The sequence below is a fragment of the Haliotis rufescens genome, unplaced genomic scaffold, assembly GCF_023055435.1.
Source record: "Haliotis rufescens isolate VD_foot unplaced genomic scaffold, xgHalRufe1.0.p SCAF_3, whole genome shotgun sequence".
NCBI lineage: Eukaryota > Metazoa > Mollusca > Gastropoda > Lepetellida > Haliotidae > Haliotis > Haliotis rufescens.
The window spans coordinates 8,247,668-8,263,620 of NW_025964001.1; the positions used below are offsets into that span (position 1 = coordinate 8,247,668).

Here is a 15,953-nt window from a genome sequence, read left to right on the forward strand (position 1 = left end):
CCTGTTGTGTCTGTCTGTGCCTATAAAAGCCTGTATACACCTGTTGTGTCTGTCTGTGCCTATAAGGGCCTGTATATGCCTGTTGTCCCTGTCTGCGCCTATAAGAGCCTGTATACACCTCTTGTGTCTGTCTGTGCCTATAAGGGCCTGTATATGCCTCTTGTGTCTGTCTGCACCTATAAGAGCCTGTATACACCTGTTGTGTCTGTCTGTGCCTATAAGGGCCTGTATATGCCTGTTGTCCCTGTCTGCGCCTATAAGAGCCTGTATACACCTCTTGTGTCTGTCTCCACCTATAAGGGCCAGTATATGCCTCTTGTGTCTGTCTGCACCTAAAAGAGCCTGTATATGCCCCTTGTGTCTGTCAGCGCCTATAAGGGCCTGTATATGCCTCTTGTGTCTGTCAGCGCCTATAAGAGCCTGTATACACCTGTTGTGTCTGTCTGTGCCTATAAGAGCCTGTATACACCTGTTGTGTCTGTCTGCACCTATAAGGGCCAGTACATGCCCCTTGTGTCTGTCTGAACCTAAAAGAGCCTGTATATGCCCCTTGTGTCTGTCAGCGCCTATAAGGACCTGTATATGCCCCTTGTGTCTGTCAGCGCCTATAAGGGCCTGTATATGCCTGTTGTGTCTGTCTAGGCCTATAAGGGCCTGTATATGCCCCTTGTGTCTGTCAGCGCCTATAAGGGCCTGTATAAGCCTGTTGTGTCTGTCAGCGCCTATAAGGGCCTGTATATGCCCCTTGTGTCTGTCAGCGCCTATACAAGCCTGTATATGCCTCTTGTGTCTGTCAGCGCCTATAAGGGCCTGTATATGCCTCTTGTGTCTGTCAGCGCCTATAAGAGCCTGTATATGCCTGTTGTGTCTGTCAGCGCCTATAAGGGCCTGTATATGCCCCTTGTGTCTGTCAGCGCCTATACAAGCCTGTATATGCCTCTTGTGTCTGTTAGCACCTATAAGAGCCTGTATACACCTGTTGTGTCTGTCTGCGCCTATAAGGGCCTGTATATGCCTCTTGTGTCTGTCTGCGCCTATAAGGGCCTGTATATGCCTCTTGTGTCTATCAGCGCCTATAAGGGCCTGTATATGCCTGTTGTGTCTGTCTGCGCCTATAAAGGCCTTTAATGCCTCTTGTGTCTGTTAACACCTATAAAGGCCTGTATACGCATGTTGTGTCTGTCTGCACCTATATGGGCCTGTCCAGGCCGACCTGTATATGTTTGTTGTGTGTACCTGCAGCTCCTCCCTCAAGTCCTGCTCTCTCTCCAGCTGGTCCTGCTGATGCAGCTGCTCAAGCTGGCTCTTCTCCACCTCCAGCTTCTGCCTGATCACAGTCATCTGCTTCTGCATGTCAAGGATCTCATCTTGGTACTTCTCTATCAGAGCAGTCTTTTCTTCCTCATATGATGAGCCTTGAGAAACATCAACAACAGTTCTAGATAACTGTATAACTACCCTCCATAACCTTCATGAGTCCAACAAAGACAACATAGAAAATGTATGCTTAGGAACAATATCCATATAGACTGAGTGAGTGAGTGAGTATGATTTAACGCAACTTTTAGCAATATTCCCGCAATATAATTGCAGGGGATTCAAGAAATGGGCTCCAGACATTGTACCCAGGCCATGGACAGAAGGTATATAACATGAGTGAACAGGACAATTAGGTCAACTTGCAATACCTAAGCTCTGTGTCAAAGTATTGTGAAAATGTTTAATATTTTATCACCTCAATCTGTCAACACACAAACACATTACTTACACAATTTGTCCTTTTGTCGATCAAAGTCCTGCTTAAGCTGCTGCTCCCTGGCCTGATGCTGAGCACTGAGGGTCTCCACTGACATCCGATCTCTCTGAACGTCTCCCTCCTGCATCTTGAGCTGGTTCACAAGGGCAGAGTGTTCCGTCTCCATCTCTCTCTGCCTCTGCAGCAGTTTCTCCTTCTCAACCCGCACCTCATCCTTTTGGGTTTGAAGGTCCTCCAGCAGTGAAGCCTTATCACTGTCCAACTCTTGTCTTCTTTCATCCAGGTTCTCCTGGTCTGCCTTAAGGGCTTCCCTCTGAGTCTGGAACTCCTTCAGAACACATGCATGTTCCTGTTCAAAGTCTCTCTGTCTCTGGAGAAGATCATCCTTCTCATCACTTAACTTCTGTCTTTGTCCTTGTACCTCCTTGAGGGAAGAGGAATATTCCTTTTCAATGTCTCTTTGCCTCACTAACAGGTTATCCTGCTCCTCTTTCAGCAGGCTTCTCTCCTTATTCAGATTATTCAGAGTTTGCTCTTTCTCAGATTCCAACTCTACCTTCTGTTGTTGTAAGTGAAGCATTGATGCCTCAATTTCTCTTTCCTTCACTTGCATCTTTTCCATTTGTTTCTCCCACCCTGACTCAAACTCCACCTTCCTTTCATTGAGAAGGGCTTCTTCTGCTTCTAAAGCAACCAACCTCTTTTGCACATTTGAATTCAGACTGTCCTGTTCCTGATTGAGATTATCTTCATATTGAGCCTTTATTTGTTCAAATTCAACTTTCCTCTCCTCGAGAAGATCACGTTCTGCTTGCAGCTCCTGCTCTCTCTGATGGACCTCCTCTTCAAGCCTTTCTTTTTCTTCCTCCAACTCTTCCTGTTTCTTTCCTACATCCTGCAGCCTTCTCTCCAGATCTTGTCGCTTCGTCTCAAGATCAACTTCAAGCTTCTGTTTAACATCCTCAAAGTCCTGCCTCCTTTTCTTCATCTCGTCTGAAGCTTGCTCACAGAGAGTTTCTTGACGATCTAACTCATCAAGGATATTATGACTCTCGAGATCAAAATCGGCCTTCCTTTTTTCAAGTGCTTCACTGTCCTCCTCCAGCGCTAGTCTCTTCTGTTCCAGTTCCTCAAGTACTCGTCTTTTCTCACTTTCATACTCACCCTCTCTCTGTTCCATGTGTTCCATCTTGAATCTCCATTCTGCCTCCAACTCACTCCGATGTTTACTCAGCTCCTCATACATGGCAGCCCTTTCTGCTGCTGTGGCTTCCTTCTGCCCCTGCTCAACCAGCGCATCAAAGTCCTCCTTTAATTTGCCTTGCAAACCACTCACTCCCTGAATGAATGAATGAAAGAATGAATGAAAGAATGAATGAATGAATGAATGAATGAATGAATGAATGAATGAATGAATGAATGAATGAATGAATGAATGAATGAATGAATGAATGAATGAATGAATGAATGAATGAATGGAGGGAGGGAGGGAGGGAGGGAAGGAAGAAATAGGTGACTGGGTGGATGGGATGGTGAGCAATGGAAGTATGACCAAGGATGAAAAACCTATTAGAATTTTCATACTATATTTAAGGTATGTTAGTCACAATATACAAGTCATAAACATTAATACTGGTACAGATTTTCATAGAAGAGTTTTCATATGCCATCTTACAGTCACATCTAGCTGATGCTGAACAGCACATGTCAGAATATCAATTTCTTGAGTGTCTATTGAGTATTTAGGGGCCAGTTCTTTCTAGCACTATCTGGCCCTGCGTGCCAGTGGATTACTTTTTCATACTGTGCCTCTTTCATGTCAGACTAATGTCTCCAAGAATGACGCATTGGAAATAACAATAAATGAAGGAACCTCACAAATCTCATCCTCATATCATTTACATATTAAGACAGAAAGATAAGGGTGGTATCATTTTCAACAAGCACTTCACCATTGAATCAACACTATAGCATCATTGTTTGCACAAGATCCTGGTCTGGCCATGCCTACACTAAGATGCTTTTTGTCCTATTTCCACCAACCTGTTCCAACATATTCTCATAGTCCAGCTGCTCCAGCTTGAGCCTCGTCTCCAGTTCCTTCATCTGCAGCTGGTGCTTCTGCTCCAGCTCATCCCTCTGACGATCACAATCCGACTCAATCTCTTCCTGCTGCAACTTCAACTTAAGGTCAAGGTCAGCAACTTTCTGTTCAAGGTCATGGACATCCTGTGCCGATGTACTCAGCAGGGTTGAATTCTCCTTCGAATGATCATCTCGGGACCTCCCCGATTCCTGCTGAAGTCTCTGCTGGTGCTCTGCTTGCAAGCTGAAACAGTGCAACTTCAAAATAACATGTACTCATGTCATTTGATGGAGTTGCCAACAATGCCAGTGATGTAGGTGTTCAGAGAGATCTGAACCAAATAAATGGCTATAATAAAGTTCTAAGCTGACTATGTTGGTGGTTCAAGGGCGACGACTACGGCCAACAAAACACTAAAAGATATAGTCATAATTCTTCAAGCACACAGACATTGTTGTTTTTATCAACAGTAACAGAAAGAAGTCTGCAAAGCTGCTTTTGGTGGACATACTTCATGCAAAAATTCAGTTCTCTGGTAACTAGGCTTCTCAGAAAAAATTGTTTTTGACTGTTCCCAAACATTTTAGAAATATAACAATTCCAATTTGTTTTACCACAAAGAAACTTCAACCACCATGTGTATAGAAACATCTACAAAACATTACAACTATACCAATCAAGTGCTTCTCAAGAAAAAGTCAAAACTGAAAAAAGAAACAATGATCAGACACCTTTGACCCAGGAAAGCACAACCCAACCATTTCAACATTACTGGTTAATGTTACAAAAACCACAAATTTTTCATAATGGTGTAACACACGAGATATTGCATCACACCTTCTCTCACAATCCGTCTGAAATCAGGCCCTTGAGGTAGCACATTAAGCCTCACCGGTGGGTCAGCTTTTCCCTGTCCCGAGCCTGAGCCTGCCTCAGTAGCTCCTTCTCCTCCTCATGCTTCTCATAGTCCTTCTCCCTCAGAGCCTCGGCCTCCTCCCGCTCGGTCTTCAGTCGCCTTTCAAGGTCAGTACACATCTTCTCAAGGTCACGAATACCAGTGCGATCTATGCCACGATTTTCTTCCAATCTCGATATCTCTTTGGTGAAATTCTCTTTGATTTTACCAACACGTAACTCAAGGTCCTTTTCATATTCTTCCTTCAACCTAACAATTAACATAGATTATGGTTGAGCTTATCAAAAGTTTCGAAAACCTATTATTAACACTGCAAACACGATAACGTCGTTTTTTTCCGTATATGGTCATTAGACGGAAAAACGACTAAAAATTCATTAAAATTGATTAATTGGTGAGCGTCTTGAAAGTGTGCAGAAAAGGGTCGAGTTTTTCAAGCGTAAAATGGACGGAAGAACGATGCTTTTTGCTCCGCCTTGTACACCTGTTAATGGCCAATCAGCTGGCGCTGGTCCCCCGACGCACGTGATTCCCAAGGCTTCCTTTTGAAAGCTTTAGGTTTCGTATTTCTGGCATGCCTTGGTCTAGTATCTGTCGCGCGCAGTGCAGCGAGATTTGCTGATAAGCCAGTTTTAGGATATGTAACATGTTAATGGAATTCAGGCACGCGCCAAGAAGTCAAACCAAACAATGTTACCAAGTTTATTGTGGTAACATATCCCTCGGCTATGAACAGTTACCCCTATCGAATAATGGTTTGTGTTTCATTTGGTTAAAATAATAACTAATTTTTTAATGTGAAGTTTACAAGATATACGACTAGGACGAGAGGTCGGTCACATGACGTTCTTCACGTGACTGCATTCTTGAAATGGCGTAAACACTTGGAATTCCCTGGAATTCCCTGGTACGAATTCATACAGAAGCTCGGTTGCATGCCCGTTTAAGGATACCCTCGCTACAACCCATCCCAAACTATCGTAGTGACAATCTACAGCAATCTATGAATTTAACTTAGTATCTATTTGACACATCTTTACAATCACCTTTCAACGATCGGCCAATTGATCAGTGATGACAAAGGCTTGAAATAGCCACAGGTTAATTAACAACTTCGGAAATATCTCCCGTCACGTTTATCGTGTCGGCCATTTTGACGTATTGTACTTGATGTAAATGTATTACGACGCTCTGTCATTGTAATTGACTTACTGAGGTAATTCTCATCTAATGAGGATATTGTTTGGAATATATTTCTTGTAAACACACTAAAACATGGGGGGGGGGCGGGGAACTATTTTATTTCGGGATGGCCTATTAAAGTTAGCAATAAGTCAAGGCACCATGCGTGTATATGATCTGTTATTATATGTGTTTAAATTATGGTTTTGGGCGTTAATAAAATACACTGATGCAGTATTTAAATCAATTGGATAATTGAATATGCTTTCTTTTACATATTACATAACAGCACTGCACACCATTTGAACAGTTGCAGTAACACACTACGGTAATTGCATTAAACACCATTTTCAACTGTACAGTATTTCAGTATTTCAGTTATATCACAGTGTACAGACAGATGTGGGATTAAAATCCGAATTGGTTCAGGCCATCCAACGGGTGTTCGGGAAAAGGTGAGAGTATCCTGCCACACAAGTGGCACCCGTCACAAACACATGCAAGGACAAGTCAATTGTTCATCTGAAACACACAGTGATGTCCGTCCTCACTTTTACCGAGCATGTAAATTATATTGTCCGTCAAAAACATGGACGAGTATAAACAATATGTTCATTCACGTAATACATGTCATACATTTTGACAAAATGTATTGACTCGGAGCATTATTGTTAATCACAGCGTATAGACTCGGCATGCAGTTAAACTCATCACCCATCCCATTATTGATAATCCTTCTTGAAGATCTATGAAATCAGAAGCTGCAACACTTTATCTTTTAATTGGCATGTCAGACTTCTATTTCATAACTGTTTTATTTGCAGGGATCACGGAAGGGACATTGTCGCGTTGTCGCATTGTCGCCCTTACAAAAACAAGCAAAACGTGTCAAAATTAACAAAAACGCAACAATTGGCCATTTGTCGCATTGTTGTGTGTTTGCATTGTCGCTCTTTGAATAATCCTTTTCTTTATTTTACAAAAGGGCGACGATGCCGTAACGCGACATTTTCAAGGTCAAAATATGTCTCGTTGTCGCATTGTCGCCCCATCACAAATGTGTATAAAAGGCGTAAAGTTTAATTAATGCTACAGTTAGGAAGAGGTAACCAAGTTACATCTGTTGTAGAAGTTCAACCTCATACATGTAAGTCTTGACATGAAAACACAAGTCCGTCGCGAGTCCATAACGTTTTATTGTGAGCTCTTCTCTAAAAGTGCTTAGTGTTTGACTCCCAGTTCCAAACACGTAGTACCTCATCAACAATCCACATACCTCTAGTGCAGTGGTCTTCCGGAAGATCTTACTCTTGACCGCATTAGACAACTGACGAGTGCACGCCTGACCTGTGACCTCGTTGCAACCCTCATGAGGTGTTTGCCGAAGGGAGAGGGGTAGGAAATGTGTGCTCCAGCCCAGCGCAGAGCTCGCGACACACTGTATACTGAATGTTGTATACAGTATATTGCAGTTGATATACTGTATACTGCATGTGATACTTATTAGCGGAAATGTTACAACTTTCAAGATTCAAGATTCAATTTGCATTTATTTCATATACAACAGACCGCTGTCATATATCACTGGAATACTGCTGAGAGCGGCGTTAAAACAATTTGTTTTCATAATGGAGCGCTGCAGTCATTTAAAATAAAACCGTAAACATATTTAGTACCAACTCACTCACTCTATTTCGAATAATCAGCAGAAAATATATTATTAACCAGGTCTTTGGGAAGAGATATCAGATTTTTATAAGCAGTCACATAGGGATGATAAAGGACCCCTCGCTGATTAGGTTCTTGTTTACTTAAGAGCAGAGTTGGCCATGTTAGATGATATAACCAAAATCCAGGAGCTCAGGCAGGGGGCAATCTGGTCTTGTTAGTGTATGGTATGAGCTGTGGCGTTGACCCAAGAGAATAATGTAAAAAATGAGACCAACTCAAATCTATAACGATTGGGAAAGTCTAGATTTCCACAGCCCTAGCCTGAAATTAAGAATTGGTCTAGGCTCCATTTTAATTGTATTATGTTCATTTTGTAGACATGGATGGACCAACCAGGAGAAAAATTGATGGAATATTAATATCACATGTTACCACTGATCCATTTAAATTCATCACACAATAATATATTAGTATCTGACATTACGGCATTTGATTATTAGGGCATGATCATGTACATGTTCACTGTAGTAATGTACACACCAGTCAACTTGATTATAATTTTTATTATAGTGTAGCACGGCATCAACGATTACTTTATGATATCCTCACTTGTCATCGATGTATTGACATCGAACAATGGACGACAATTCAAAATTCTTATAAATAGCTTCAATAGGGACAGCGCCGGTGTCAGTACAATTTTCCTAGTTAAAAATATGTCTCTACAAAATATAATCTGAAGCAGACAAGAACAATATTTTTTTATTAATGCTTACTTTCATGGATAGAATTGAGGCAATCTAGGCTTGCCAAATCGTTCTAGACTTGAACTGGATTCCTTTTAAATTTATTCTCTATGGTCTGGGAGACGAACGGGCGTCAGTATCACATGGAGAACTGGGACAGCCTGAATCAGTGTAATCGGATATGTTGTGGAGTTTCGGTTTGGGGCTGTTTGCTGAATAGAACAAGGGCTCACGAACAAGGGCACAATGTAGAGATTAAATCATTACCACCTCTCTTTATATCAGATATGTTATTGTGATTTGAAATCTCTTTAGGATAATTGTGAGTTATGTATACTCTGTATTCTTTCGTCATGGTAGCATATATATTATCTATGTTGCTTTTTGAATTATCCACAAATAATGATAACTACAATGTAAACCTCTCTTTTGAGATATACAATAATACTACTGAAGGGCATATCTGAAAAATGGGACTTATCGACAAATATTTCTTTCTTAAACACTACCTGTTACAGGCATTCTGATCATTATATTATACTTTGTACAGTTTAAAAGTCAAATAATGGCAAATTGTGTATCTTTCAACATTTTGAATTAATTATAATTTCTGCAATAAAACCTTAGCATCAGATAGTGATATAAACGAATATGATCTATACTGTGATAAATGAATTATCAATTTCGTATTATGAATTAGATAAACAGAAATATGATAGTAAAACAAATTATTTTAATCTGTTCGTGTGAGTAGGTAACGAGAGATCTAGGCAACTCATTAACGTATCCATTTGTGAAAAATGAAATAATAAAAGTTTAGGGGGTTGAACATGTACATTGAATGACAGGGAAGAAAGCAACGCAATAATCAAATTATGAATCAAATTACGTTATAAATATAACAGAATATATAGAAATATAAGTTTAATTTCTCATTGTTGGAAGGTGTTTAATAATAGATTTTGTTTGTTTGTTGTTTAACGCCACACTCAGCAACATACCAGCTATATGATGGTGGTTCGTAAATAATCCAGTCTGGACCAGACAATCCAGTTATCATCACCAAGAGCACCAATCTACATGCATCAACCAAGTCAGCTAGCCTAACCACCCGATCATGTTAGTCGCCTTCGAACAAGCATGGGTTGTTGAAGGCCTATTCTAACCCGGATCTTCACAGATAATGTTTTTAATAATAAGGTACAATGAAATTCTGTATATGTCCATAATAAGTGTGTATAAGTAAATGGATAATATATCCATACAAGCCAATTAAATGGCTGCATATGGTTCTTTGATGAACTCTTTTACAAGTCCATATTTCAAGACATGTATTTGATATTCATAATAAATCCACAAAAGCTACACAATGGCGACAAAACGGTACCAGCATCACAGATACCAATAATACATGAGATCCATATAATTACTTTAAAGTTAAAACATTTATCTAAATAGAAAATTGGAAGGATACACTTCCGACATTTTTCGTATTTTGTTTTCGTTTGGAGAGAGAAGTTGTGATTGGTATCTGATGGGTGCAAACAGGTGTTCCCTTCCGCCCAGGCCTTACGGCAATGCTATAGCCAAAAAGGAAACAAGCCTAGATGTTCAACAGGTTTGGCTGAAATTTCCATCCCACTTGGGCTCCTTTTAAATTTAGATATAGTTTCTCGTGTCGATATGTGTCAAAAGAAATGAATTAAATATTACAGCACTGGTGAATAGGTGGTATGCGCATGTCAGCGTCGATCCTACAATATCCTTTTATGCAAAATACATATATGCTGATGAATTAACGTAGTAATACTATGCAAATATATGTCAAGATGTATACATCAGTAACATCTCGTGATCTTTATTCGTGCTTTAAGCTCTTTTTCTACCGTAGATTATGGGGTGTTAGAAATTGAAGTCATAATTTCATGGTCCGTTTTGTATGTTGGAAACCAATATCGCAATATGGCTGAATATTGCTAAACGTGGTATTAAACCCAGTTAAATCATGTATCTAAATAGTAAATTAGAAGGATTAAAAATATACACTTCCGACATTTTTCGGGGTTTTTTTCGTTTGGAGAGAGGAGTAGTGACAGTAGTGACTGGTATCTGATGGGTGCAAACAGGTGTCGAGTGGCTGTCTCAGATGGCTCTAATTTCGTAGCTCTAAAGATCATGACGGCGATACAGACCGTGATGCAGTTTGTCTCACAGTCCCTGAACCAAATTATTTTCCCTTCCGCCCAGGCCTTACTGCAATGCTATAGCCCCAAAATGAAACAAGCCTAGATGTTCAATGGGTTTAGGCTGAAATTTCCATCTCACTTGGGCTCCTTTTAAATTTAAATATAGTTTCTCGTTTTAACCAAAATAATGTATTTTCAGAGACTAAGAGTTTGTCTAACCGTGAAGTACAACTATCCAAAAGATCCCATGCATGTCTATATTTCTTCAGACAGCCTCTCCATGTTCATATCTATATGTATCAAAAGACAAATGAATTAAATATTACAGCACTGGTGAATAGGTTATATGCGCATGTAAGCGTCGATCTACAATATCCTTTGCGCAAAATACATATATACTGATGAATTAATGTAGTAATACTACGCAAATATATGCCCATCTTTATTCATGCTTTTAGCTCTTTTTCTACATTAGATTATGGGGTGTTACATCACACCAGAAAGCCAGGTCCAAATTGAAGTCATAATTTCATGGTCCGTCTTGTATGTTGGAAACCAATATCGCAACATGGCTGAATATTGCTAAAAGTGGTATTTACCCGATTACTCACATAATTATTCCATATTCTTCGTGCACGTTCTACAATCATCTACGATCACTATCTATAAGGAGGTATATCTATATTCATCCAAATGTACATACATATATGTCCACATACATATGTATTAAGCAAGTCCCACATTCTTCCTTAAAAGATAAATGCTAAGCATTTCCTCTGTATGTATTTATATATGTAAAAATCGTTTTTATGACTACAGTGATTTTTGCAAGGCTACTCTCATAAATATCATGACGCATTTGAGGCCAGGGTTCTTCTATACTCGCATTAATGTGCTGACTTATTATTGCGTTAATTTCATGATTTACAGTATTCATGAAGAACATTTCACGTGGGACCAACAGAGGGAAATATGACTATCGACTATTTTTTTATATTTAGCTAGCTCAAACGATCTATTGGTTTGATTTATTGTTATGGTATCCACAAAATAAGTAGGATCCGTTTTTTCCGTTTTTGTTGTTCTTTGTGTAACGCCGCGCGTAGCAATATTCCAGGTATATGATGGTTGTCTGTAAATAATCGAGTCTGGACCAGACAATCCAGTGATTGATATCACGACCACCGATCCACGCAATTGAGATACGATGACATGCATCAACCAAGTCAGCGAGCCTGACCACCCGATCCCTTTAGTCGCCTCTTACGACAAGCATAGTCGCCTATAACGGCAAGCATAGGTTGCTGTAAATCTATTCTTAACCGGATCTTAAAAGGTCAAGTGGGATTCAACTGATATGTTAAGATGAAATAAAACTGAATTATATGTGCTGTTTACATATCAAAGTTTGCCAAATTGTTACAAAATGTTTGGCCACAGCAAGGCTACGTATTTACATTTAGTACTAGCGACTAAATGTTTTTATTGCAGGTATATCATCTTATGTTTACAATTTTACTTACTTCCTGCTACGTCATCGCACGCGCGTGTCCTCGGAAGTTACGTAACCATCTCGTGGTGACGTAATCACTGGGTTTTTCATTACGTAACCGTCTCTACTCTTCACTTTCGCTCAGCTGTCAATCCGTGGTACATCGCATTGTCACTCTCCGCTTTCTCCGCTTTCTACGTTTTACGTTTTCGCTCATCCTTCAGACTACATTCGCTGACGTCATACCTTGCTCGCAACCGCCGATAGACCTATTTTATAGCTTCGCTGACGTTTAGTCATACTCCTATCAAAACCGCTGATAGATCCATCTGATAGATATGCCCGCGAAAAGAAGAGCCGCCATCAATCATCGCTTGGTCAGGGGGGCCAAACAGGCACGAGTCGTCACCCCACCCCCAAGAGAGGTGAACGGGATTACCATCGTCCCAAGCGCTACAGCGGACGGTGAGTTGCAATATTCCATAAATAATCGGGTGTCAATACCATCTGGTATTTTGGCTTCCACTGCGCCCGTGCCCAAACAAACTGATCACGTTTCGCATAATAATCAAACCGCATCAGTAGCGCAGCAGCTGCAACAAATCTGGGCGCTCTTGGGGCAATCGGGGGCCAATAACATGGGCCAACAACGTAGCACCGACAGTGCTGACATTCCCGCGCTTTCTCTCGATGCGTGCGGTCCAGGCGGGGTTAACCCGCATTTTCAGATCGAGGCTCACGGTGACGTGTCACTACCGAACACGTCAGCCAATGAAAATCGTCCGTCGGGGGAATCCCTCGTCTTCAACTCAGAGTTTATCGATGCACACGTCAAACAACAAACCAGGGAAAAGGTATGGCGAGGTGAGTATGTGGACATCGGGACACTTCTACCCAACGACGCGGGCACCGAGGACAGCGAAGCGCTAACTATGGTCACCGATACTGCAGGTAAGGTACTATTTAAACCTGTCAAAGCGCCAACGAGGAAAATAACACTGGGAAGTTGGACATCCGCTTTCCATATTTACATGAACATATACCTGGCCAAACATTTCAGCCTACGGATAGTGCAAAGCCTATTATCGTACATGGAAACAATCCGTTCAGCGGCACTTAGATGTGGACCGGATGCCTGGTGTCTATACGACCAGCAATTCCGACATAGGATGGCTAGAGACCCTCTACGACAATGGGACAAACTTGACGGTGAGCTATGGCTAAAATACATGATCCCGCAGTCGGGGCGTCAACAGGTAGGTGGTACATTCGGTCAGCTGACTGCTTCAAGTGTTTCAGACCCTGTACTTAACCTATGCTACGCATTCAACAAACCTCATGGGTGTAAAAAGTACAGCTGCGCGTACACCCACATATGCAGTAAGTGCGGCGAAACAGCTCTCGGGGCGTCGACCTGCTTTCGAGGACAGGGGGTCACACGACCCCCCCTCTCAATCAATAGCTCAAGCTCACGCTTTAATGGCTCAAGCCCACGCTTTAATGGCCCAAGGCAGTCAACCAGAGGAACTAGAGGTAAGGTCTTTGGCTCCTACTCCCGTCAAACTAGATAAGTTAACACCATGGTTGTGTCGTTATTCTCAGTTAAACGCAGAGGATGCGCAATATTTGCTCGATGGTTTTACATTTGGTTTCCAACTCGAGTTCCAAGGTACACGCCATAGGCGGCTAGCAGGTAATTTACAATCCGCAACCCATAAAGATAGGAGGGACATCGTTAGACAAAAGCTTAAAAAAGAACTGGATCTTAACAGAATGGCAGGACCGTTTAGCACTATCCCCTTTGTTAACTTGCAAGTATCCCCTGTAGGTCTATTCCCAAAGAAACAGGCAGAATCACAACAATGCCAAGGTGAGAAAGTCGATGATTTCCGTCTAATTCATCATCTGTCTTATCCAGAAGGAGGGTCAATTAATGACCACATAGATCCGCAAGCATGTTCAGTCTCTTATGCCAGGTTCGACGAAGCTGTACAGATGGTGCAACACTTGGGAAAGGGAGCACTGCTTGCAAAGTTCGACATCAAGTCAGCATTCAGAATTATACCAGTGCACCCGGATGATTTCGAACTGCTGGGTATCCAATTCGAAGGTAAATTTTACTTTGATAAATGCTTACCATTTGGATGCTCGATATCATGTGCTATTTTTGAGACCTTCAGCTCATTTCTCCAATGGTGCATAAGTCAGCGTATCCCAGCAATACCGATTATGCATTACCTTGATGACTTTCTGACGGGGGGACAGCAGGGCACAACACAATGCCAATCCTATTTGCAGTCTGCATTAGAAATGCTAACTCATCTTGGTATTCCCATCGCCCAGGATAAAACAGTAGGTCCAGTGTCTCAACTTACATTTTTGGGCCTCGAAATAGACACGCTAGCTATGCAGGTGAGAATACCGGAAGGTAAGATCAGTGAAATCACAGCCCAAATTCAGCACATACTCGCCACATCAAACTCAAAGGCAACAAAGAAAGAATTACAGTCACTCATTGGTAAGCTCAATTTTGTGTGTAGGGCCATCCCAATGGGTAGAGCATTCTGTCGAAGACTCATCGACCTGCTCTGCCAAGGTAAGCAACCTTTCCATCATATTCGAATCACAGAATGGGTAAAACAGGATCTTCAAATGTGGCTTACATTTCTCACGAACTTTAATGGTGTATCAGTATTTCAGGACAAGCTGTGGGTGGACAACTCTCACCTTCAGCTTTACACAGATGCAGCAGGGGGCATAGGTTTTGGGGCCTACCTTCAGGGCAGATGGTTCTGCGGTAGATGGCCTGACCATTGGGTTAAGGATGGGACAACACTTGACATGACCTTTCTGGAGCTGTTTCCAATCGTCTGCGCCATTCAACTATGGGGAACACAGCTGATGAACAAGAAAATACTGTTCTACTGTGACAACCAGGCAGTGGTGGCAATCATCAACAAGCAATCAACCAAAGCCCCTCGGGTGATGAATCTTCTCCGCCGCCTCATCCTCCTTTGTCTTAACTATAACATTTTGTTTAAGTCAAAATACATTGCAACTAATTCCAATGTTATAGCCGATGCACTCTCGAGGTTTCAGTTCAATCGTTTCCGGGCAGTAGCACCAGAAGCAGAGCCTGCGCCAACGCCAGTTCCAGACAACATATGGCACATCTGAAGCAAGAAGTTGACAGGCTACTACTACAGTCACTGTCTGAAAATACCTGGTCGACTTACAGGACAGGCATCAACGCGCTGCAGCAGTTCAGATCGGTGCATCAGCTTCCAGAAACGTGGCCAGTCCCCCTAGATCAGGTCGTAAACTTTATTGCTCATTTGTCAGTCACCAACCATTCTCCCAACACAGTCAAAACATATATCGCTGGTATATCCGCCAACCATAAATTTAAAGGTATGGAAGACTGTACCAATCATTTCCTGGTTACTAAACTAATAACAGGTATGTACAAGTCAAGAGGGCGCCAGGACACAAGGAAACCTATTACTCTGGATCTGTTGAAGGTGGTCATCAACAATCTCACACAGGTTTGTTCTTCGTCATACGAGGTATGCCTTTTCAGAGCTGTCTATTGTATAGCCTTCTTTGGCTTCTTTAGAGTAAGTGAACTAGTTCAAACTAAGATGTCACAGCCAGGCTGCTCCATCAATAACGTAAGTATATCAGGCGAACCGGAAAAAGCTACTATCCACCTTCCACACTCCAAAGGCGACCAACATGGGTACGGCAATTCAGTGGGGATAGAGCCGACACCAGGTAAATCACCCTGCCCAGTGGCTGCCCTTAAGGCTTACTTAAAGGTACGCCCATCTGGCCCCGCCCAAGCATTTATCCACTTTGACCATTCACCGCTAACCAGGTATCAGTTCCAAGCGGTCCTAAAAAAGGCCTTGGCCCTCA

The 15,953-nt window shown here is 41.8% G+C and overlaps 1 protein-coding gene across 7 annotated transcripts in view; it reads right to left on the minus strand.

The window, feature by feature from the left end:
• The window catches only part of LOC124140953 (trichohyalin-like), a 104,084-nt gene that overhangs the window by 18,185 nt on the left and 69,946 nt on the right, over positions 1 to 15,953 (minus strand). For all 7 annotated transcript variants that reach the window (XM_048403658.1, XM_048403655.1, XM_048403656.1 and 4 more), the window contains 4 exons: positions 4,735 to 5,007; positions 3,800 to 4,085; positions 1,769 to 3,095; positions 1,237 to 1,415 (listed from right to left, as the gene is read on the minus strand). In XM_048403658.1, coding sequence (XP_048259615.1) covers positions 1,237 to 1,415; positions 1,769 to 3,095; positions 3,800 to 4,085; positions 4,735 to 5,007 — 2,065 coding nt within the window. The remainder of the gene's footprint in view (positions 1 to 1,236; positions 1,416 to 1,768; positions 3,096 to 3,799; positions 4,086 to 4,734; positions 5,008 to 15,953) is intronic.